We start from the raw sequence: 25,595 nt of genomic DNA on the forward strand, positions 1-25,595 counted from the left end.
AACGAATGAACACTACAATAATACGTGGCATTATTTCACATTGTCTCCAAAACCTGGCGTTTTCTAGGAATAATGTAATCGCTGTCGCATTTAATGTAATAGCCTCCGTGGTCCCTGTCGGGTCGCGACACTGGGTGCACAAAATGGTTGTTTTGGTTTATTGGGAGTTAACGCCAAAAGCGACTCAGACTACGAGGGACGCCGTAATGAAGGTCTCCGGAAATTTCGACCACCTGGGGTTCTTTGCCAGACGGACAGTCGCATATGCCCGTCTTCCTTCGCACGGAGGATCTCTGGCAAAGTGCACTGATATCGCACGGTATACACAAACCTCTAGAATTTCGCCTCCATCGAAATTCGGTCACCGCGGCCAGGATAGAACCCGCGTCTTTCGGTTCAACATCCGAGCGCCGTAAACACTGAGCCAGGTTAGGTTTACTTTAAAATATTTTATCACTACGGTAATTAAATGTGTTTCTGATTTTTCTGCTGTTTGCAGCCCAAGACGGATGCGCCTTCTGTGGTCATTTTGTACCTGTTGGTGTAAAAACTGGCCACGTAGTTGTAGTGCGTGACCTCAGCTCCTTTAGGCATGCCCGTGGTCCCCGACGTGTAGCACACAGCGAGGACAGTGTTCCGGGGATCGGCGACCGGGCTCTCCTCGAACTCTCGTTCCTCCAGGGCTGAAAAATCTGAGGCCGAGACGAAGCCCGCAGCGCGTCCCATGCAAAAAAGGCCCTGGGTAGAATGATAGGCATCATAAGATGTCCCTGCAGACTTCACCAAAGGAGCACTTCCCAGCGCGATCAGCTACCATCGGGTGCTTACAAGTTGAGATATGCATTCTCTGATCAAGGCAAACTAAAAACGCCGGCCAACACTCTCATTGACTCTCGTAGTAAGTTGGTAGAATGAAAGGGCACATGGCTCGCGTCATTGTATCTCACTGGTGTTCTGGTTGCAGTTGTCGTCATCGCACAGATTTTTTGAAGGGCGTATGTGCACTGCCAGCGTGCCAAGAATCTGGAAAGCAAGTATTTCGCCGAGCATTTTAAAATACATGCAATAACTTTAGCGTCTCTGGAGCTGCGCAAACGTTCCATAGAGCCTTTTCCAGTAAATTTTAGTTTATCAGCAAGACAGCCATTGCCGCAAGGAGTGGCTAGAGTCTTCTGTTTACTCTTGTATACCCTGCCGGGAGGTTGCAGCAACGCTTCAAACAAAACTCTTTGGGACCCTCTCCGTATCGCACTGTTCTTTACAAACTGTCGACGTGCTGCATTAATCGTACTCTATAACACCGCATCAGGGGGTCACCGGTCGTTTCATCTGCATGACTGGCACTGCGATCCACCCAATACTGGTAACGAGCCTCCAACCAGTTATACAGGCTGCCTTCGCAACAATGTAGTCGCAGTCAGGGCCATAGCATTACAGGATGAACGGTGAAATTCACCTTAATGGGAGGGGAAAGTTCAGTTGAGCTCCGTTAGTTATCTTCAATCTAAGGACCTCTGAGCAGATATGGGCGTCTAAAATTAACAAGTCAGTTTGGAGCATGGGAGTGTTATGATCGTCTCTGCGTGATTTAGCGCCATGCACGCTCCGAGGTGAAAATTCAAGCCAATAGCCTCTTCCACTGCATTGGTGGCCAATGTAGAGCTGTGGCGACTACAGTCTGCATTGACTACTCCATATTCTGATTCAAGGGCAATATGCGGACAGCGTCTCGCTGTGTGCTAGTTATTCCAGCTTTTTTTCCGTTGCGCCGTTCAATCTGGTTAAAAAAAAGCAGTATTTTGCTGACCAGGCACGTTTATGTGCCTGCGTATCTTTTATCGTTCACCGCCGTTCATTACTGCCTGTTTCTTACAGCTTTCAATGCCCCCGCCCTCCACAGTTGACAATCGTCTTCAAGCACACATTAAAATAATAATAGGCACTGCCTTCAGACTACATCTTCACCGAGAAACGCGCGGACGCACGCGTGTCCATATTCCCGGGAGCAAGAAACGAAGAAGAAGAAAGTAACTCCTAATGAGGTGTCTCTATTCTGTCGACATCTAACGTACTCCGCGGCTGCCCATAAAGGGGTTTTGAAAGGGGCTCTCAATAAAGGTGCGGTATTCCTGGGACGTTGAAGGACGCCCAACGTCCAACGGACACCAACCACGAATATGCTCCACCAAGATTTTTTTAGTGCGTTTTGTAGAAACTGAGTTATCTGTAGTCAAACTCTGAAGTTCAGCCGCGTAGCCCCTTTCCCTCTCCTATCATTGCTTTCTGCAAGTTCAAAGCTTGGCACTGCTCCGCCGGCTGCCGACGGGCGCCGGGATTCCCCGGGGGAGGAGGGCAACCTTCCTGACCTGTGGGAGCGGCTGACTGGCCGCGACCACGGTAGCTGTGTGACGCCTGAAGAAATCTAACCAATAGCCATTTCTGAACAAAATTACGCTGCAGTGCTCGGCTGAGGAGGGCACGAGCATGAAAAAGTCGCCGGAAAGGACCTGCTAAATTTTGGAAGCGATTGTGGGTTCTCTGCTCCCAAGAGAAGTGTATTATTTTCCGACGGCAGTATGCACTGAGTGGGCTAATTTATCCGCTCTTCTCTGAACGTGTTTCAAAGCCCATTTAAAAATAGACGAAAACCGAAAATCTATATCGGGAAAGATTGCTGTCCGGAACGGTAAGAGATACTGACTTGGTGTGGGCAGGACATGAGAAGCATGATGAAGACGCTTGATTGCGACCGCCGTAACTATGTTGTTATTCGCTTATGAATTAAAAACTGCGTCTGGTGGCTCCGGACACGACGCCTCAAAGCCGCCGCTGTTCAAAACCTCTCGGTACGAGGGCTCTCAGGCCCCCCCTGAAGGCCTGCTTTTTAAACAGGAAGTTTGCGGTGATATGGTGGCCGCCATATTGGAGGCAAATGGCGGAGAGCCATGGAAGAGGCTTTTCCTTGCAGTGGGCGTAGTCAGGTTGATGATGATGACACAGAGGAAGGAATTTTGCGCAAGCAAAGAAGCAAACAGCGATTAATATTTTCATTTAACGTGAGAGGTTACATTTTTTAGAAAAGCAGGCGAGGAAATGATGGCCACAATATCAGAGGCTAGGCCGTTCCAGTATTAAGCTGCAGAAAAAAGAAATAAAGTAGAAAAAGGAGTAACCTGCTATAATGGGCCGGCAACATTAAGTGGATGACTGACACAGTGAGATATACTTGCTACGGCTGTGATGTGTCAAGTCTGCTTGAGGGAAGAATAAAATATAGGACGGTACACACAATACTTAGAAGGAAAGGGACGGTGTTCAGAATTGTGTTTTAAAGATTTAAATGCTGACGTCATGTGAGTATCAAGAATGAATAAATATAAAAGAACCGTTATGAAGAGTTACCAGTGCACTAAATAAATACAGTTGATACGGGCTTGAGGAGGCTCACCATTTTCGACTTCGGCAAAATAGCAACAAAGGATTCTCAACTAAGGCTTCCTGTGCACCGCGGTTTCTGCTTGAAAGTACGGACGTTGAAAATTCGTTTTCATCAGTGCTGGATTGGAAAGGCCAGGAAAAACCTCCAAACAACCTTTATTTCCAATCGGAGGCTGATGTTGTCCAGGAAAGAGCCAAATACCTGGCCGACGATGTGACGGCCACTGCTTCAGCCCGTTCTACTGGGTGTTGTTAGGTAGTAAGTGCCGCTTTAGTTGTTTCTTCCGCAGCATCATGGTCGGACGAGATTGAGAAGGCAACTGCGAATAGCCTGGTAGTATTATTCCAGGTGGCAAAGGATGTACGATTTGCCCCAAAGTGGACACCGAGCCAATGGAGCATGCAGCAGATTGGAGCACTATACCGGCCTCACTCCGAGGAACGAGCCCGGCCGGGCTTGCTATATTATCCGGGCTCGACCCGCTAAGCTCGCCGTGAAGCCCGGCGCACGCCCGGACTGCCCTTGCAGCAGCTGAATAGGTAAACTGCTCACTGTGTGCAAGTATTCCCCGGATACACAAGTAACAAGTGTTCGACCGAGGCGAGCAAGCTTCGCCCTAATTCTAAGAAAAATTGATTTGGTAAATCCAAAAAATGGGCTTTACGAACAGCGATCTTGTCTGTAAGTAGCCCCGACGTTATAAGCGCAAAATTTGAAGGGTTGCATTCGCGTGTAATAAACGATTTTTGCTTACGTATTGAATTATAACAAGTCCCGCCGGGGTGGAAGTCCCGCAGCAGCGCTAGGCTGCTGACCCGAAAGACGCGGGTTCTATCCCGGCCGTGGCGGCCGAATTTCGATGGAGGCGAAATTCTAGGGGCTCGTGTGCTGTGCGATGCAAGTGCACGGTAAAGAACCCCAGGTGGTCGAAATTTCCGGAGACCTTCACTACGGCGTTCCTCATAGCCTGAGTTGCTTTGGGACATTAAACCCCCCTAAACCAAACCAAACCAATTATAAGAAGTGATATTTTGCGTCTCAGGATGCGTTAATAATAACAAGCCCTAGAAGGTGCTTTTTTTAATGAGCACAATTTCACGAACTGACTTCATGGCCGCATTTTAGCGTTCAAGTGCTGACGCAAAGAAGAGCGTTTGTTTATTGCGAATTTTCTGTTAAGAGATCACAAGTGTGCTAAACTATGACGCTCTTCCGTATTGGCGTTTCTTGAAGCTTAGGGATAAGTTTTTGGGAGGTCCAAACACAAAATCAACGATGTTATTGGAACAGACAGGCGCCTGTGAAACGATTTCATAGGGGTCCTTCTCCTGCGGTTCTTTTGAGGCTTCAGTGTCTAGTCGCGAGCAGTAACAAAAAAACGAGTCGATGCAGAGCGCCTTTCGGTAGGCGTACGACGTCGTGTGTTCGTTCATAACTGAAACAGGTCGAGGCAGTGGGGATGATTTATTTGGCGAGCAAAATTTACGAGCCATCTGTAATGCACCACACTGCTCCATTAACAAAGCCGCTTTGCAGGAACTAGGTGCTGGATTTTTTTTAAATTTAAAGCTTGCAGGAACGGTCTTTCGCTGCTCCTCTTCAATCATTGCTAATCAGCCTTTAACTTCTTGCTTGTATTCTTGAACGCAGCCGCACGGACGCGTCCGATGTTACTTGGACACTACTGTGAGTCACGTGCGACTAAAAAGTTTTAGAAATGACGTAGTTAAGGTTTCTCTCATTCCACGTCTACGAAGAACTCCCTGTAAGGATTTCAGCGCCGAATTCAGTACCGAGATATTCCGGGCAAGACGCGAAGAAAAGAGTACCGTGCTTCGTGTAAACAGAAGTAAATAAAAGATATAAAGCGTTGCGTTTTCTTCTGAACCAACACCATGGCCCTGTTTCATTTGTGTCGCTACTAGAATTCTACAAGTGCAGCCTGTCAGAGTTTAGAGCACAGGGGGTTTGCTTCTGAGCCACATTGTGTACTTGTAAAGCATAAGTAGTGATCAAAGTTTCTTGAAGGTAAAAGGATTTTTGCTAGTGCCTCCTTGAAGGGGTAGAACTTCCAAGAATTCTACAGCAGACTCATTGCACGGTTCAAAAGTAAACCTACTGGACTGTAAACTTTTGACGAAGGTTTCAACCCGCAATAATGAATGAAAAGCCAGACGAACCACCTACGTACGGACCGAGCCCGCAGATTCAAGTACAGGCCAGGCAGAATAATTCGGGGTGTGCATATATTCGAAAATATCGAAAAGTGAATCGAATATCCTTCTATTTGATAATTGGAACAAATCGAATAGCGCGTTTTCAAAATTATTGGAAACAAATCGAATATGTTCTCAACTTTTTGAATAATTATCAAATAATGCCAGGAGGTTCAAATAAGCCATTTATTTTTTCGACGAATATTGCAAAAACGGCCCCCACCGAAGCCGCCCACCATCCTTCCTCGAAAAGTATGGCGGAGATGAAAGGTTGAGCGCTATGATGCGGTCCATCTGTATCGTGGCGTTCTTAACGTTTGTACGCGGCCTCTAAGGTTGTAGGAGGCGGTAGAGCTCGCGAAAATTAAGGAAAACCTTGCCTTGATTAGTCTCGGAGGCCAAGGCGGGCACGTAGGTAGGGACCACCTGTCTCATTTTCTGCGATGTGGTCTTAGTGAAGTCGGACACCCAGAGGGTATCTTATGAGCACAAGGCTTACCCCGGCCTGATGTTCTGCTTTTCGGGGGTGTAATGCTTGTAAAAATGTTTTTGATAAAACCAAGCGAATAGTAATGTTTCTATACTTATAACTCGAAGGTCTTAGAGTTAATACAGTGACCTAATGTTGTTGCGCGTTAGTGAAGATTACCGTTGCATCTTTTAGCAGCTATAGATCTAATTACAATAGTACAGGATTGCCGCCACTGGCTCTTTATTGTTTTGCACGATATCTCGTTTCGAACAAATATTGCCATGAATCTGTACTGTTTGCTTGTTCACGCTCGAACCTGCCGGCACTCAGCTTTATCAGCAGAGTGGTTTGTTGGGCGAGTTGGTTTGCCATACTGAAATATACCTGCGCTTAAACAACTTAGACAACCATAGTTTAAGAATTCACTGCTGTACTGTGGAAACGCTATGGTGAAGAGCTTGTTTCAGAAGTCTGCCCTGCAATCCAAGTGTGTGTGTTTCTATCTTTCAGTCCGTGTCTTTTAAGCGCAGGTATATTTCAATCAGCTATATTGCCATGAATCTGTACTGTTTGCTTGTTCACGCTCGAACCTGCCGGCACTCAGCTTTATCAGCAGAGTGGTTTGTTGGGCGAGTTGGTTTGCCATATTGAAATATACCTGCGCTTAAACAACTTAGACAACCATAGTTTAAGAATTCACTGCTGTACTGTGGAAACGCTATGGTGAAGAGCTTGTTTCAGAAGTCTGCCCTGCAATCCAAGTGTGTGTGTTTCTATCTTTCAGTCCGTGTCTTTTAAGCGCAGGTATATTTCAATCAGCTTTATCAGTTTGCTGGCGACGTGAGATGCGGCTACACTTATATCGAATGATCGCAGCCACGAGTGACCGCTTCCACATTATTCCAAATTGTTGTAGTTGCTTCGGCGCCTATCTCGATGGCTCTTTACAAGCTTTAAGTTGAGCGCGGCATAAAGCGGCAGAAATTGTGTTTGACCACCAACGACCAGGCTTGTTACTATCACTGCCACTGAGTCATTCAGTTCTTTGTGTGCGCAAGTTAGCCCCATAAAAAGATTCTTTTGAAGCATTTACAGTGATTTTCTGACTGCCGGACCGCTGTCATAACTACGTGAGAATTTTTGCACATGTAGCGAATATCAGCGCTCATATTCGATTTTTATTTGGTTCCGTCCTATCACTAGTGGATTCATATTAAATTCGGATTTTAGCTACACTATTCTTATTCGATTTGGTTTTGAAAATGTACTATTCGTACACCCATAGAAATAAAATATTTTCCGGTGTAACCCACATCTGGCTTTCGGCCGGCCTGAGCCTGTGCAGTGGTCTAGCCGCTGACTTAGTAGTAGAATAACTACGGCGAAGGTGTGGGTTTCTGTAGCAAGAATTCAAGTAGGATAGGCTGCCACATTTATGCATAATCCGAGTCTGAACGGCTGTTCTCTCGTGCTAAGGCTACAAATTTAAAATAAAGCACTAATGTTCTGCAACAATGCCCGCGCTATCACCACTTTCATACCACCCTTACCCTCAACTGGAAAAATAATTTGCTCTTCAGTCTTCAGGAGAAAGAAGACAACCATAGTTTAAGAATTCACTGCTGTACTGTGGAAACGCTATGGTGAAGAGCTTGTTTCAGAAGTCTGCCCTGCAATCCAATGTAAGCATAGCGACACTGCGCTGTAACTAGAGTGGCTTGGTGCAGAGCAGCGTTGTCAAGCAAAACGCAACTCAATAGAGGTGAGAGGAAAAGAAAAGAATGGAGGGAAGGCGGACTATCGGAAAGATGGTTCCAGGGTAGACGTCTGAAAAGTTATCGACTTAGTGCCGAGTGGGCTCATGAGCGAAGTCGCGAGCCTACCCACGCATCTATAGAAGCCCCTGCGTCTCCTTAGTGTCCGAGAAAAAGGGTTACAAGAAATGACGTGTGCTAGGCAAGATCGATCCTGTCGTAGAGGGAGTAACCGATATTGGCGCACTTGAGCGTTAGTTGCTTCTGGCCTGGACGTGTGATTTTTAGCGTGTGATACACTGGAACCTAATTGTACGTATGTGATGTGTCCGAAACCTGCATTGCTTTCTATTTTGGTCACTTGACGCTTTTCTCGCAACGCATGGCTGCTGAGCCTTCCTCAGACTGTCTTGTTGCTGGTACCTCGCGATGGCATTCCTGAATTTTTGTTTTCTCCTTTCCCGTCAGGTGTTTAACAGAGTCCACGGCTACTATTTACCTTCTTTCCAAGATTGGTAACAGCTTTCCTGGCCTTCTCCGTGTAATCTTCGTCCGTCAGGATATGTGTGCTGTCGCTGTCCTGCGCTTGATAGCAGAGTTCACCTGGAATTAATCGCAGCGTAGTGGCCAAAAGAGGATTTCATGAAAAATTCAGGGGGGGGGGGGGGGGGGGCACTTTGTTGACCTAAAGTGCGGTGAGGCGAAAGCCTTAAGGTGGTGGTGGTGGAAAACATTTATTTACACACACACTACTGGAGGTATTGCATGAGCTGACCCAGAGGAGGCCAGCCCTTACAAGTACTAGGTGGAGGTCCCTAGTTCGGGACCCCAGTGGCGTCGGCCGCCGCCCGGGCTCGCGCTACCAAGGCCCGTTGGGCCTGCAGGTCAGAGCAGCCGAGCAGGGTCGCCTCCCTGTCCTCCCGGCTTGGGTTAGGGTGAGGGGGGATAGCAGGGTTGGAGGGGCAGGCCCACACCATGTGGTAAATGTCCGAAGACTTCTCCGCACAGTGCGGACAGCTGCCCGACAAAGAAGGGTCGAAGTGTTTGAGAGCTGCCGGGAACAGCAAATTATTGGTATACAGGCGAAGCAGAAGCCGCTCCTCCACCTTTGAAAGACCTTTACACGGGCGGGGATAAAGATCGTGGTCAGAATGATAAAGCGCCGTAAAGCGCAGATTGATAAGGTACAGATTGATAAAGCTTAAGCGCGGTGTTGCTGCTTGTGTCACTGATGCGTTGTTAAGATATTAGGCTTCGCCTCTAAGAGTGAAACGCGACAGCGTCTTGCAACGCTGCCAGGGAGTCCATAGAACGCCATCGCCCGTTCGGTTCTACGCCTTGCTCGTCCGTAAATTGGTTTTTGAGGAAAGGAAATGTATCTTTCTCTCATATCTCGGTGGACACCTAGAGAGAGAGAGAAAACTTTATTGTCGGAAAAGAAGGGTTCCTGGATGCTTAGTGGTGGTGGTGGTGAAAAACTTTAATGAGGAGAGCTTGAGGGTTAAAAAAAAAAATAAATAACCCTGCTGCATGGTCGGTATCCTTAGTCCGGGACACCGCATGACGAGGCCCCGTCTCGCGCCCGCTTGACCAGAGCCCTTTGGGACTCCAGTGTGGAGCAGTTGAGGAGGGCAGTCTCCCATGCCTCTCGGGTGGGGGTGGGGGAGGGGGGAAGGTGAGGATTCTGAGTACATGCCCACACCATGTGAAAGATATCGCAGATCTCTCCACAGTGCGGGCAGCGCCCATCTGTGTTCGGATCGAAGTGTTTTGCTATTGCAGGACAGAGAAGGGTTCCTGTCTGCAGGCGCCGCAGAGTTCGCTCCTCCGCCTTACTCAGCCCCTTGGCAGGTGCCGGGTAGAGACGGTGGCTGTCGCAATAATAAATTAGGATTTCGCGGAACCGCAGAAGCGGTTTATGAGCTTCTGAGCCATGAGAGCTAGGATGAGGAGCCCGGTGTGTGAGCGCTCGGGCGGCCGCATCAGCGGCCTCATTGCCTCGTAGACCCTGGTGGCCAGGAGCCCAGATCACTTTTGTGCGAGTTGGATCGGCGAGAGCGCGTCTTAGAATTTGCGAGGCCAGAGGTGATATTTCGCCTGCAAGATAATGTTCACAGGCCCGGCGAGAGTCTGTAATAACCGTTTTCGATTTTGGATCGGCGGCAGCGAGAGCTATTGCGACTTCCTCCGCTCGTGTTGAATTTGGGGCCCGAAAAGATAGCCCATCGACATTCATTCCCCGGTGGACTACGGCAGCCGTGAAGAATCCTGCGGGCGACGGCCCTGTGATGTCCACGTAATAGACGCCCTCTTTATACCCATATTGCCTCTCAAGCGTGCGAACCCGCGCTTGTCGTCTGCCTTCATGTGAAGCCATGTCCATGTTACGCGGGAGCGGAGCGACCAAGAGCATGTGGCGCCACAGCACCGGGATGTTCTCCGTCCCCTCTGGTATGCATGTGTGTTGGATGTGTAAGCGGTTTAGCAGGCGGCGCCCAGGCACCGTCTGCGATAGCCGCGTATATTGGTTCACGAGGTGGGCCTCCCGCAACTCCTGATAGGAGTTTACCACTCCCAACGCCTTCAGTTTGGCGTTGGAGGTAGCCACCGGGAGGTCCAGTGCTCGCTTTGTTGCCTTCCTGATGATGGCGTCAATGCGCTCGTCTTGGGCCAGGTGGCCGTTAGCTGATAGCTGGCGGCGACCTCTTTGGCGCGTTCGATGGCTCCTGCCTGGACGGCGGGGTCCGAGCTGCGCAGCACTTATTCCGAGGTGTCTGGTGAGGGAGCTTCCATAAGAGCTTCCGGAGGAGGATCCTCCGGGCAGTCCTATAGCATATGATTGAGGGTAGCAGTGCTACCGCAGTGTTTGCAGGTGGGGTCTATGAGATCGGAGTAGATCTGGGCGTAAATGTACTGGTTCGGGTAAGAATGGGTTTGAAGTCTTCTCCAAGCCACCTCTTGGTGTTTGGAGAGTGACTTGTGCGGGGGAGGATAGATTCTTCTAGAGAGTTTGTAGAATTGGGTAATGTCGTAGTACGAAATCACTGCCTCCATCTCGGATCCCCCTGGACGAGAGCCCACCGCTCAGCCGGCAAAACCTCGAACGTGTTGGTGGGCTGCTTCGTTCCCTGGGTTCCCTGGATGGGCAGGAGTCCATACCAGTTCTATTTCTCGTTGCAGTGTAATATTTGTGACGATGTTTCTAGCAGTTAGGGATATTCTACCGCGAGAGAAGTTGCGTATGGCAGTCTTGGAATCACTGAGAATGATGTCAGCGTCAGTATTTGCTATGGCCAAGGCTATGGCCGCTTCTTCTGCTTGATCCGCGTACTTGACCGTGACCGAGTCCGCAGAGATGCAGTCGCTTCTTCCTGCATTGAATTTGGATGCACAGATATCGAGGCCCCTTGGCTTAAATTATAATCGGCTGCATCGGTGTATACTGCTCCAGGTTGATGGAGGTACTTTCTATGCAGAGCCCGCGCTCTGGCTCGTCGTCTGCCATCGTGGAAGCCCGGTAGCATAATTTTGGGGAGCAGTTTAATGACTAGTTTGTCGCTCACTCCTCGTAGTCGAGGGACCGGTCGGTTAGACATGGGTTCAGCGTTTACGCCTATTCGATCGAGAATCTCCCTTCCCGCTGTAGTGTTGGCCAGTCTTTAGATGTGCATCGCCTTGTGTGCAGTGATGAGTTCTTCTACAGTGTTCTGTATACCCAAGGATAAAAATCTGTCCGTGGGTGTGTTTCTAGGAAGCCCTAGACCAGCTTTATATGCCTGTCTGAGTAACATGTATAATCTGTCGATGTCCACCTTAAATAGTTTGAGGTATGGTAGAGAGTAGGTGAATCTCCTAATGACGAATGCATGTATAAGGCGACAGATGTCGGCCTCCTTCATACCTCTCCTTTTAGCAGTAATTCTTCGAATGAGCCTGACTATCTGGTTGACCGTTGTTTCCAGACGGGTGATTGTAATGTTGCTCTTACGATTATTCTGAATGAACAGACCTAGTACTCGAATGGTTTCGACCTCCTTTATCAGGAGACCTTGAAGGTTCACCTCTATGGTGTTTTCTTCTCTGTTTCTTATGTCTGATTCGAAGGAGTTCAGACTTGGGTTGAGAACGTTTGAGTCCTATACTACTCGCATGCTCCTGGACTACTTGTACTCCTCTCTGAAGAGTTTCTTCTATGTGAGCATCGGAGCCATTAGCCACCCATAGGGTAACGTCGTCCGCATAGAGTGTATGACGTAAGTCCTCTATGGCATTTAGCTTGCTAGGCAGCGATATACACCTAAACATCGCCGTAACGGGAAGGGAGAAAGATGGGAGTGAACGAAGATACCGTATTCACTGACGCGCCTTTGTCCATTCCAAACCATCGAGCTGGCATGGCTGAGTGGTTATCATGCTCGTCTGTCACTCCGGAGACCGGGGTTCAATTCCCGAGCTCAACCAGTTTCTAACTCGGTTTTATTTATTTATCTGGCCTTACTAGAAAGGTTAATTAGGCTAATTAAGTGATTAAGCAATGAACTAAACTCGGTTCGACTTACTTGGAGCATCACTATACGATCCCTTTAATTGGTTGCATGGTAACTAGGTAAAGTACAATTGGTCCCGTTTGAAATTCGCGCACAGTGACATCATAATCGTTTTGATCAATTGAAAAGCCTGACATTTCTGTCGACAACTCCTCCTTAGAACGATGAGGCATTAAAGGCTTCCGCCTTAAAATAACTCCGCCTATAAGGCTTCTGCTTGCCATTGGAAGATCGTTTCTAAAGTTTTAATCATGCCAGGAAGACGCACCATAGCAACACAAAAAAATCATAACAGGCAAAACGGGGTCGGATGTCATCGACAAGTATTTAGAGGGAGCGCAGTTACATAGGACATATAAAAAACGATCCTGCGGCCAGGCCTGTAATAACTCAAACTTCCTACAACCTCGGTGCATGAATTCCTTGCAAAGATTTCGTGGCAGTTCAAAACTATGTTAAGCACGAAATAGCCTATATCGTAGATGTTGACTGTTCTGGAATGCGAATGCTATCGGTTGCATCCATTAAAATAGCGGCAGAAGGGAAAAACCGGGCACGACCGCATACCAAACTCTTTATTCCGTAACTTGGATGGGTCTGCTTTGCAAACCCTACTGGATACTTTCAACCAAGTGTGGCGTTCTGGTGTCATCCCTGGAGAGTGGAAGCATTCTATTGTGGTCCCAATACCCAAGTCAGGTCAGCCTCCAGTATCTCTTTCGGCCCTTCGTCCAATTTCTCTCACGCCTACCATCTGCAAGCTTTACGAAAGTATTCTCGCCGCACGCTTGTCGTGGTGGCTAGAATCACAAGATCTGTTACCCAGATTCCCAAATAGGTTTCCGTCCCCAAATTGGAACGGAGGATGGTCTTCCTACTTTGGCTACTGACGTGCTTCACCACTCTCCGCAGAGTCACCTCGTTCGAACGGTGATCGCGACAGACAAAACAAAGGCATATGATAACATCCTTCACTCTGCCATTCTTGCCTCCCTTCAAACTCTTGGTCTCCCTCACCGGTTTCTTCTATTCATTCACGCCTTTTTAACAAATCGAACCTTCAGTGTACGGGTCCATGGAAAGCCCTTTGGTAACTTCACTTCCAATAGAGGAGTGCCTCAGGGCTCCGTTCTCGCCCCCACGTTATTCAATGTGGCTTTTATTCCTTTTGTTAAAGCCCTAGAGACCATCCCTTCTATCCGTGTGCTTGCGTGCGCCGATGACATAACCTTGTGGTGCTGTCACCCAGATGCGTCTATCCATCAGTCGGCCCTCCAACATGCGCTAGATGTCTGGACATCTCGCCTCCCACCTCTGGGTCTAACCCTCTCGCCTACTAAGTCTTGTTTCATTCGCATTGGTAACAAAGCCGGCTTACGGAAAGCTGCCCCTTTAAACTTTACAGTAGATAGTTCTCCGATTCCTCAGGTAGAAACTGTTCGTATTCTTGGCCTCCTCCTTCATACCTCTGGAACTGGCACCCCTTGGCTGACAGTCACACGTAAATGAGCTCACGCTACTATAGGTCTGATTCATTGCATAGCTATGCGATCTGGTGGCGCACGTGCTCATACGGCCCGCCAGCTTGTGCGCACAATCCTTCAGCCACGGATAATATATCAGGCACAATTTCAACGTCTCACCCGCAGACAGTGGGACTCCCTTGAAGCTATCAATCGTGAGGCTATGCGCGCCATAACATTTTTGCCTCGTTTGACACCCATACCCGTGCTTCAGGAGTTCGCCCAAATTAATACTCTCAGTAAACTCATCGACCAGCGGGTGGCAAACAAAGCTCGCAAACAGTCTCTGCAGCTTCATTGTTTAAAGACGCTCCCTCCGTGGTCGTATTGTCAGCTCACAGACAATCGTCCCACTGTTTCCCCGTCGGTATCAGCCGCGCATCTGCCTGAAGTGTGCATATTGTACACCGATGCATCACATACTGCAGAGCGGGGAGTTACTGCTGTATATAGTCCCTCCCATCCGCATCTCAACTCTCGTGCGACGTACACCGCAGATACATATACCCCCCTGGCATTGGAACTTCAAGCCATTTACAATACCATTGCTTCCCTTCCGCTCATTCCCACATTCAATGCAGTTCATATTTATACAGACTCCCTCGCCGCCCTTAAACAGCTTAAGGCTGTTCGACGCACATTCCAGATTACACAATCAATTCACGTACTCTGCGCAAAATACCCATGTCCTGTACGCATACACTGGATTCGCGGTCATGCTCACGATCCACATAACATTCAAGCAGATGCTATGACTCACACTGACACATCATACGACCCGCCACCTTCCCCTCTTCCCCCAGATCCGTTCCTGTCCCATGTCTCCGATTCACAAGCTCTGCGCCAGCGAACACGCGCTCTAATTCCTCCGTGTTCGCACCCTCTCCCCCGTAGTCTTACTCGGCAGGAGTAGGTATCAGTGCGCCGGATTCGGGCACGGGCGGCCCTGACCCCATCTGTCCGTTATCAGTGGGGTGATAAATATCTGCCAGCAACTGACAGGTGCCCTCACTGCGGCGCTGCACCGGACAGTTGTGATGTGCGGCACCTGTTGTGGACTTGCCCAGCGACGGCCCCTATTAGAAAACGGCTCCTGAGGGAGGTCGGCCTGTGGTGGAACCGCGACGGGGACTATGTGAAGTGGACTACGGACAATCACTTTACCAGCAGCCTATGCGAGGACCTCGCCGAAAGTGGTCTACACTCCTTCTTTTAACTTTCTGTAACCTACATTCCACTCCCCCTTTTCTCAACTTATGCCTCATGGCAGAATTCTCGAATAAAAAAAAAAGAAGTTTCATAACATGGCAGGTAACATCGTTTCTGTCGTCGTCATAGGCCTGCGGTTACACTCAAGATTTCACCCATCATAAACGTATTCGCGATTTGCCTAACTTTGTCCAGAAGCACACGAAGGCAGCTCCCGTTGTCTCGCTGTATTTATCCATGTATCCCGGTTCTGCGCCATTCTTAGCCAATTTATACCCAATTTATAGGTAAAGAGGAACATGAGCAGCGGCAGCAGCCGCACCGCTACCGCGCGGAGCGAGAGCGCTGGCTTGATGACCGAAGCTCGGACCGGCATTTTGGCTAGCTGTCCTTAAGCTATTTCCCCGGAAATCCTGCTACAATTTGGTGGAGCTGTGCTGGGTACAGCCCTTGGCCTACGTCCTGGAGCTTCGCAGAAGAACGATCGCTTCAGCTATGTCTACCGACGCATGCCAGTCAGCTTCCCTTTCGCCTACAACCGTCGTTTGCCCTGGCGCTCTTCGACAGCGGGACCCAGCCATTTTTAGCGGGTCCGATGATCACGACGTGGAGGATTGGCTTGCCTCCTACGAGCGGGTAAGCGGCCACAACCGTTGGGATGATGCCATGAAACTGAACAACGTGGTGTTCTACCTCGCGGACGTGGCCAGCCTATGGCACAAGAACCATGAAGCAGACTTTACCACCTGTTCTGCCTTTAAACGAGCCTTTTCTGACATCTTTGGGCGCCCTGCAGTACGCAAGCTGCGCGCCGAACAGCGCCTGCGAGTGAGAGCCCAGCTGCAAGGAGAATCGTTCACGAGTTATATCGAGGACGTCATCAACCTCTGTACAAGGGTAGACTCGTATATGTCCGAGGCGTACCGGTTTAAGCATTTGCTGAAAGTCATCCAAACTGAAGCATTTCAGATGCTTATCGCCCGGAACCTTACTACCGTTGCCGAAGTATTCACCCTGTGTCATAGCTGCGATGAGCTCCGCAAGCAGCGAATTCTGGTGCCATCACCTTCCGTGCAGCCTGACTCGCTTTGCAGCCGCGCTGTAACAACCTCTCACAGCTCGCTGCTTGACCAGATAAAAGACTTTGTACGTGAGGAGGTGGCTCGACAGCTGTCAATTTTTCACGGCGTTCAGGGACCTCCCTCCAACCTGGATCCGACCCTCCAAACTGTGATTCGCGAGGAAGTGACCGAAGCGCTACCACCTGTTCGTCCGCCGGTTCCTGCTGCAGCGCCGCTCACGTACGCCGACGGCGTCCGAAGACCAAGGGCCGAGCCGTTTGTCCCGTTCTATCCTCGGACGCCGCCGCCTGCCTTTCCAACCCGACCACCTCCTGCTCGTGTGAACCCTTGGCGCACCCGTGACAACCTCCCCATTGGCGCACCCGTGACAACCTCTGCCGACGCCGTGGATGACCCCACAACCTACGTCTCCGCGGCGCCACAGACACCGCCACGTCCGTCGGCTGCCGAACACCTTGATGCCTCCGATCGCCGCCCGTATTCTCGCCGCCGTTCGCCATCCCCGCGACGCCGTTCTATTTCGCCACTGCGTCCTCATTCCCCTATGCGCCAGGAAAACTAGTTGCCGCAGTTCCCGAGGCAAGAACTGCGCATCAGCGACAAGTTCAAGGCATCGTTTGTCCCCAGCGAATGTGCTCGACGTTTCTGTGGAGGGCCACACCGCCTTGGCGCTTGTCGATACTGGCGCTGCTGTGTCTGTTATGAATGAGAAACTTTGCCGCAAACATCGCAAAATGACGACGCCGTTATCCGGATTTTTGCTTCATACAGCTACTGCGCAGCGAATCTCGCCTTTAGCCGCCTGCACAGCCAGGGTTATCATTCACGGTTCTTTATATACTGTTGAATTATTCGTCGTTCTCTCATCGTGCTCGCATGACATTATTTTACGTTGGGACTTTGTTCCCAACATGACGCCCTCATCGACTGCGCTCGTGCCGAGCTCAAACTTCTTCGTGCAGTGCTGCCTCGCCTGATTCGTCATCTTCGTGGGGCAAACTCTCTGTGGCTGACGACATCGAGATTCCTCCATGCTCATCTGTTCCTGTCCCTGTCTCCTGTCTCACCGCATCTGACGGCGCCGTCGTCTTTACACCATCCGACGTCTACATCTCTCGACACGGTGTGCCTCTGCAATTCGCTGTGCTCACTGTTCAAGACGGCTGCAGCCTGATCCCGATCTCGAACCCTTTTTTGAGCCCCTGCATATTCCTCCGTGGCGAATGCCTTGGCCCCATTCAGCCCGTCGACTCTTTGCTATTTCCCGAACGTTGCGCCGAATCATGTTCTTTTGCTACTAATTCTCTTACTTTGCCCGCATCTCCCGCTTCGGCCACAGACGATGCCTTTGCTGATTCCGTCGCCGCGAGTCTTGCCACACCACAACGCGCCCGACTTCTTCACCTACTGAACCAGTTTCGCTCTACTTTCTACGTAGCTCAAAACCGACTCGGCCGCACGTCTACCGTGACCCACAAGATCGACACCGGAGCCCACTTGCCGCGTCGTCAACGCCCGTTCCGAGTTTCCGCAGCCGAACACCAGATTATCAACACTCAGGTGGACGACATGCTTCAGCGAGGCGTCATTCAACCATCCAGTAGTTCATGGGCATCTCCTGTCGTTCTTGTGAAGAGAAAAGATGGCACAATGCGATTTTCCGTCGATTATCGGCGGCTTAACAAGATCACCCGCAAAGACGTTTACCCGCTGCCGCGAATCGATGACGCCCTTGACTGCCTCCAGGGCGCGGAGTTCTTTTCATTTTTAGACCTACATTCGGGGTATTGGCAGGTCCCTGTGGCAGAGGCTGACCGTTCCAAGACGGCTTTTGTTGCACCAGATGGCCTGTACCAATTTACCGTCATGCCTTTCGGCCTGTGTAATGCCCCAGCGACTTTCGAGCGAATGATGGACTCCATTTTCCGCGGCCTGAAGTGTACCACATGCCTGTGCTACTTAGACGACATTGTCGTCTTCGCGCCTCATTTTGAGACGCACCTTCACCGCTTGGAGCACGTGTTGACATGTTTAACTGCAGCGGCGCGCCAACGTAATCTCAAAAAATGTCGCTTTGGCGCCCGCCAACTGATAATTTTAGGTCACGTCGTCTGTAAGGACGGCGTGCTTCCTGACCCACCTAAACTTCGTGCCGTCGCTGAGTTCCCCAAGCCGTCGACTCTGAAGGAACTTCGCAGCTTTCTCGGCCTGTGTTCTTATTTCCGACGTTGCGTCCGAAATTTTCTCTCTATCATCGCGCCACTTACGAACCTTCTTCGGGGCGCCAACGACCTGCCCGATTGGTCACCTGACTGCGACGACGCCTTCATCACCTTACGCCAGCTGCTCACAGCGCCTCCCTTTTTACGACACTTCAGCCCCACTGCTCCCACTGAAATTCACACCGATGCCAGTGGCGTTGCCCTCGTTGCTGACCTTACGCAACGTAAACCCGGATTTCCCGTGTATGTCGTAGCCTACGCGAGCCGTGCGCTGACAAAACCGGAATCCAACTACTCAGTAACTGAGAAGGAATGCTTGGCGATTGTTTGGGCAATCGGAAAGTTTCGCCCTTACGTTTCCGGCCGCCCTTTCGATATTGCCACGCATCATTGTAGTGTTTGTTCGTTCACGCTCAAGGCTGCAGGAAAGGGTTGTTATCACTTTTGTTCGTGACGCGAGAAGCGACCACACTAATCTCGATTGATCGCAGCCATGAAAGGCTGCATCTAGGTTTTTCGAGATTACTGTAGATGATCTTGTCCTGCTATCTGGAAGTTTCCTTGCCGGCTTTAAATTGAGCGATGCCGCGAGCAGCGGACATTCGTAGATCGACGATTGCCGAGCACGCTTGTTGCTTCCGCCACCACCGAGTGATTTAGTTCTTTTGCGGGCGCAAGTCAGCCCTAATAAAGAGCTTCGTTTGCAAGTATTTCTGGTGTCTTCCTGACCGCTGGACTGCCGTCACTAAAACGTGACATCTGGTGGAGGTGCGGGGTAGCCTTCCATGTACCGGACACCCCCTACAAGCCGTGACGCCAGCCCTCTGAGTCATCAACCGCAGGACCTGAGTCCAGTCCACCGCGCTAGCCGACGCCTGCAAGGGGACGCACCAGAGTTCAGGAATCTGCCGGACCCTACCCGGAAGCGGAAACCAGCCGCAACGTCTACCATGAGCTTGCCCCAGACGACGACTCCAATCATTCTTCACCAGCCACGGGTGCCACCAACCTTCGACGCTTCGCCTGGCGCCGACCCCGAAGAATGGCTGGAGCAGTTTGAACGTGTGGCTATCTTCAACAACTGGGACGATGCCACGAAACTTAGGTACGTCTTCTTCGCCTTGGAGGGACCAGCAAAAGTCTGGTTTGAGAATGAGGAAGCTAACCTGACGAACTGGGAAACCTTCAAGGAGCAGCTTCTAAAGACCTTCACGAACGTCGTGCGAAAGGAGAGAGCCCAGCAGCTGCTACAGTCTCGCATACAACGCCCAATCGAGACCGTTGCTGTGTACACTGAGGAAATGAAGCGTCTCTTCCCGCGTGCCGACGCGATATGAACGAAGAAGAGAAGGTGAAGTTGCTTATGCGAGGAGTTAAAGAGCAACTCTTTGCGGGCCTCGTACGGAACCCACCGAAAACCGCCGCGGAATTTGTAGAAGAGGCATCCACTATGGAAAAAACTCTTGATGCCCGAGCCCGCCAGTATGACCGCCAGCAGCGCATTTTCTCAGCAAACTGCCTGGACACCACTAACAATGATAACCTGCGGGAGGTTATACGTGAAGTTGTGCGAGAGGAGCTCCGACGGTTGCTGCCAACGGGAACGCAGCCGCAACTTTCATCGCTCACTGACGTCATCCGGGACGAGGTTCAACAGGCCTTGGGTGTGACGCCGACACCCACGCAGCCTCTGCATCCCCCAGCGATGACTTACGCCGCAGCTGTGCGCCGTCCTGCACCTCGACGACGGGACCCAAGCCCCTATCGCCCTCAGCCAGCTGCGTTGGACCGCCGCTCACTCGCCCCAACCCACCCGTCCTACGAGCGACGCGCGCAGCCGAGAAAATGCGACGAGTGGAGAACTCCCGACCAGCGCCGCCCACTATGATTCCACTGTGGCGAAGCCGGTCACGTCCTCCGGCACTGCCCATACAGAAGACTGGGCATCCGAGGGTTCTCTTACGACGCTCCACGACCCCGACCCGGCCAGCGACCAGCCGAAATCGAGGAGTTTTTACGTCGGGAAGAATACTCATCGCCGAGCCGCCTCCGCAGCCTCACTACTCGACGAAGCCGAGATCGGACACCGAAGACAACGTACTATACCAGAACGCGAACAAGTGACCTTGAAGTTACGGTCGACGGTCACGCGGTTACTGCCTTGGTGGACACGGGAGCTGACTACTCTGTCATGAGTGGCCCACTCGCTGTCCGACTCAGGAAGGTAACAACAACCTCGGATGGCCCGCTGATCCGCACCGCAGGTGGCAACCTGATTACGCCGTCAGGACGCTGCACCGCGAGAGTTACTGTAAATGGGAGAACCTATGCGACAACCTTCCTGATCCTACAGCAATGCTCGAGAGACGTGATTTTGGGAATGGACTTCCTGAACGAACATCGGGCGATCATCGACGTTCGATCTAAGTCGATCAAGCTTTCCACGGAAAAAGCCATACCTGTTGCGACGAGCGCGACTCATCACGTTGCCTTAAACGTCCTCGATGAAGCATTGAGCGTGCCGCCCCGATCAAGTGTTCTCGTCGGCATAGGTACTGGAGACATCGAAAATGCCGAAGGCGTTATCGAGGGGAACACCCAGTTACTCCTGGATCGAGGATTGGGCGTCGCGAGGGGAGTCGCCGAAATCCGAAATGGCCAAGCGCAGGTGTTGCTAACCAACTTCTCCGAAGAATACCGGCATCTAAACAAAGATACGACGATCGCTTTGCTCGACGAGCTGGCAGACATCAGAGACATATTTGCCCTACCCGACCAACCCGCAGAACTATCTGACCAAGGCCATCAACCCACGTTCGACATCAACCCGGCATTACCCCGGAGCAGACAAGACCAAATACGCAGTCTTCTTCAAAGGTACACCGATTGCTTCTCATCAGCATCGAATGTGCGACGAACCCGGCTTGCCAAGCACCGCATTGTCACAGATGAACACGCACGACCACTGCGACAGAGCCCCTACCGCGTATCGCCGCTAGAACGCCAAGCTATCCGCAAGCAAGTTGAGGAAATGCTTCGTGACGACGTCAACCAGCCATCGAGGAGCCCCTGGGCAGCACCGGTCATCCTAGTGAAAAAGAAAGACGGCACCCTTCGCTTTTGCGTCGATTACCGCCGCCTGAACAACATTACGAAGAAGGATGTCTACCCCCTCCCCCGCATCGACGATACACTGGACCGGCTGAGCAACGCTAAGTACTTCTCATCGATGGACCTGAAGCGCGGCTACTGGCAAATTGAAGTCGACGAAAGAGATCGCGAGAAGACTGCGTTCATCACGCCAGACGGACTCTTCGAGTTCAAGGTGATGCCATTCGGCCTCTGCTCTGCCCCAGCGACGTTCCAGCGAGTAATGGATACGGTGCTCGCAGGCTTGAAGTGGCAGATTTGCCTAGTCTACTTAGATGACCTGGTTGTCTTCTCCTCAAGCTTTGAAGAAAACCTCAGAAGGCTTCAGATAGTGCTGGAAACGATCAAGTCTTCAGGCCTGACACTGAAACCAGAATAGTGCCACTTCGCCTACGAGGAGCTGCTGTTCCTTGGTCACGTCGTAAGCAAGGATGGAGTTCGCCCAGACCCCAAGAAGACGGCTGCGATCGCAGAGTTTCCACAGCCTAATGACAAGAAGGCTATACGCAGATTCCTTGGATTGTGCGCTTATTACCGGCGATTCGTCAAGAACTTTTCGCGCATCGCTGAACCTTGACCCAACTTACCAAGGCTGACGTTCCTTTTAAATGGGAAACGCCGCAAGAGGAAGCTATCAACGAGCTGAAGCGCCGCTTACAGTCCCCTCCTGTGCTCGGGCACTTTGATGAAAATGCCGAAACCAAAGTTCATACCGATGCAAGCAGTGTGGGCTTAGGAGCGGTCCTCGTTCAGAAAAACGGCTGACAGCTAGGAGAAATTTATTGCCTACGCTAGCCGTTCACTGTCGAGAACGAAAGCCAACTAACTATTCGACGAGAGAGAAAAAATGTCTGGCCATTATTTGGGCCACGTCCAAATTTTGCCCCTACCTATACGGACGACCATTCAAGGTTGTGAGCGACCACCATGCTCTGTGCTGGTTGGCCAATTTGAAAGATCCCTCCGGCCACCTTGCTCGTTGGAGCCTGCGTCTTCAAGAATTCGACATAACTATAGTCTACAAATCTGGCCGCAAGCATTCCGATGCAGACTGCCTATCGCGAGCCCCCGTAGACGCAGCACCGGAAGAGGAAGACGACGACGCTTTCTTAGGACCGGTAAGCGCCAGCAGTTTCGCACAGCAGCAGCGCTCGGATCCTGAGTTGCAAAGCCTAGTTGATTATTTGAAAGGCAAGACCGTATCGCCTCCCCGGGGGTTCAAGCGCCAACTGTCGTCCTTCGTCCTTCACAATAATGTCCTTCTGAAGAAGAACTTCGCGCCCAGCAGGACAGTGCATCTTCTTGTCGTGCCCAAAAATCTCAGGCAAGAAATTATGCCGGCATGTCATGATGAGCCGACTGCAGGGCATCTCGGGATTGCTCGCACGTTGCACCGCATCCAGGAGAAGTACTATTGGCCGCGGCTAGCTACCGACGTTTCCCATTACGTGAAAACGTGCCGTGAGTGTCAGCGACGCTAAACGCCTCCGACTAGACCAGCCGGACTCCTGAACCCCATACCACCGCCAACTCAGCCCTTTCAGCAAATCGGGATGGACCTCCTCGGCCCCTTTCCGACTTCATCATCAGGTAACAAGTGAATCATCGTGGCCACCGACTACATGACCCGCTACGCCGAAGCAAAAGCGTTGCCTAGTGGTACCGCAACAGAAGTTTCAAAATTTTTTGTCGAACAAATTCTCCTTCGACACGGCGCGCCCAAAGTGCTCATCACAGACAGAGGAACAGCATTTACAGCGGAGCTGACGCAAGCCATTTTAAAGTACAGCCAGACAAGCCATCGGAGGACAACTGCCTATCATCCGCAAACCAACGGACTCACAGAGCGTCTGAACAAGACCATCGCAGACATACTCTCCATGTACATCGACGCCGAACACAAGACGTAGGACTCTATTCTGCCCTACGTGATCTTCGCCTATAATACTGCCGCCCAGGAGACAACCAGGTTTACTCCATTCCAGCTGGTATACGGCAGGAAGCCCACGACAACACTCGACGCAATGCTCCCGCACGTTTCCGACGAAGACAACCTCGACGTCGCCGCCTACCTTCATCGCGCCGGGGAAGCCCGAAGACTTGCACGGCTTCGCATTCAAGACCAGCAGCACACCGACGCCCGACGCTACAATCTGCGCCGACGAGACACGCATTACAAGCCAGGTGATCGGGTTTGGATATGGACGCCAGTTCGCCGCCGTGGACTGAGCGAAAAGTTGCTGCGACGCTACTTTGGCCCGTACAGGGTTCTCCGTCGCATCGGTGACCTCGACTAAGCAGTCATCCGCTACGGCACGACAGCATCTCAGCGACGCCACCCACGCCCGGAAGTCGTACATGTCGTACGTCTGAAGCCATATTAAGAACGCTAAAGGACTCCAAGTTTCATTCTCCGTGTTGATTTTCATTTTAAAGCATCGAGACGATGCTTCTTTGGAATGGGGTTAATGCCACGTATCATTGTAGTGTTTGTTCGTTCACGCTCAAGGCTGCAGGAAAGGGTTGTTATCACTTTTGTTCGTGACGCGAGAAGCGACCACACTAATCTCGATTGATCGCAGCCATGAAAGGCTGCATCTAGGTTTTTCGAGATTACTATAGATGACCTTGTCCTGCTATCTGGAAGTTTCCTTGCCGGCTTTAAATTGAGCGATGCCGCGAGCAGCGCACATTCGTAGATCGACGATTGACGAGCACGCTTGTTGCTTACGCCGCCACCGAGTGATTTAGTTCTTTTGCGGGCGCAAGTCAGCCCTAATAAAGAGCTTCGTTTGCAAGTATTTCTGGTGTCTTCCTGACCGCTGGACTGCCGTCACTAAAACGTGACAATATCGTCACGGACCATCATCCCCTGTGCTGGCTGGCCTCCTTGAAAGACCCTACAGGCCGCCTCGCTCGCTGGGCCCTACGCCTACAAGAATATGATATCCGTGTCATCTATCGCTCCGGCCGAAAACATAACGACGCCGACGCTTTGTCCTGCTCTCCACTGCCGCCAGACGTCTGCAATTCGCCAGTCGGTTGCGTATAGCTGTCGTTTTCAACAGATACCATGGGCAGCGAGCAACAAAAGGACCCCTGGATATCTTCGCTTGTACGTTTTCTCTCAAATTCCTCGGCGGCACACGTGCCCCGTGCCCTACGCCGCCAGGCCGCTCGCTTCGCCATTCGTGATGATCTCCTGTACCGCCGCAACTACGTCTCTACCGGCAGGAAGTGGTTGCTTGTCGTCCCTGCCCATTTGCGGTTGACATTCTGCGCCCTGTTTCACAACGACCCAAAGTGTGCTCATGCCGGTGCCTTTAAAACATACACGCGACTCCGTGTCAGCTATTATTGGTGCGGTATGTTCACCTACGTCCGCAAATACGTCCGCTCGTGCCCTGACCGTCAACGTCTCCAGACGGCTCCTCACCACTCAGTCGGCCAGATGCAGCCTCTCCCTTGCCCTTCCCGTCCTTTTGACAGAGTAGGGATTGACCTCTACGGCCCCCTTCCTTACACTGCTGCTGGCAACCGCTGGGCTATTGTAGCCGTCGACCACCTCACGCGTTACGCCGAAACCGCGGCTCTTCCTGCTGCTATGGCACCACACGTTGCCTCTTTCATCTTGCATCACTTCATTCATCGCCATGGAACGCCCCGGGAACTGCTGAGCGACCGTGGGCGCGTCTTTCTGTCCGAGGTCGTGGAATCTCTTCTCAAACAGTGTAATATCACTCACCATACCGCCACGGCCTACCATCCTGAGACTAACGGTTTGACGGAACGGTTTAACTGCACCTTGGGCGATATGCTGTCGATGTACGTGTCTTCCGACCATTCCGTCTGGGACCGGATCCTGCCGTTCCTCACCTACGCCTACAACACCGCCACGCAGACCACCACCACCGGCTTCTCGCCGTTTTTTCTCCTCTACGGGCGAGAACCTTCCTCACCACTCGATACCGTACTTCCTTA

At 51.2% G+C, this 25,595-nt stretch overlaps 1 protein-coding gene across 1 annotated transcript in view; it reads right to left on the bottom strand.

Moving 5' to 3' along the window:
• The window catches only part of LOC149369547 (putative 4-coumarate--CoA ligase 1), a 102,423-nt gene that overhangs the window by 55,487 nt on the left and 21,341 nt on the right, over positions 1–25,595 (bottom strand). The window contains exons 3-4 of the mRNA XM_089558876.1: positions 8,381–8,484; positions 536–738 (exon numbers count right to left, since the gene is read on the bottom strand). Of these exons, the coding sequence (XP_089415002.1) occupies positions 536–738; positions 8,381–8,484 (307 nt within the window). The remainder of the gene's footprint in view (positions 1–535; positions 739–8,380; positions 8,485–25,595) is intronic.

The sequence above is a fragment of the Amblyomma mixtum genome, chromosome 1 (assembly GCF_055824585.1).
Source record: "Amblyomma mixtum isolate Tamu chromosome 1, ASM5582458v1, whole genome shotgun sequence".
In the NCBI taxonomy this organism is placed as follows: Eukaryota; Metazoa; Arthropoda; class Arachnida; order Ixodida; family Ixodidae; genus Amblyomma; species Amblyomma mixtum.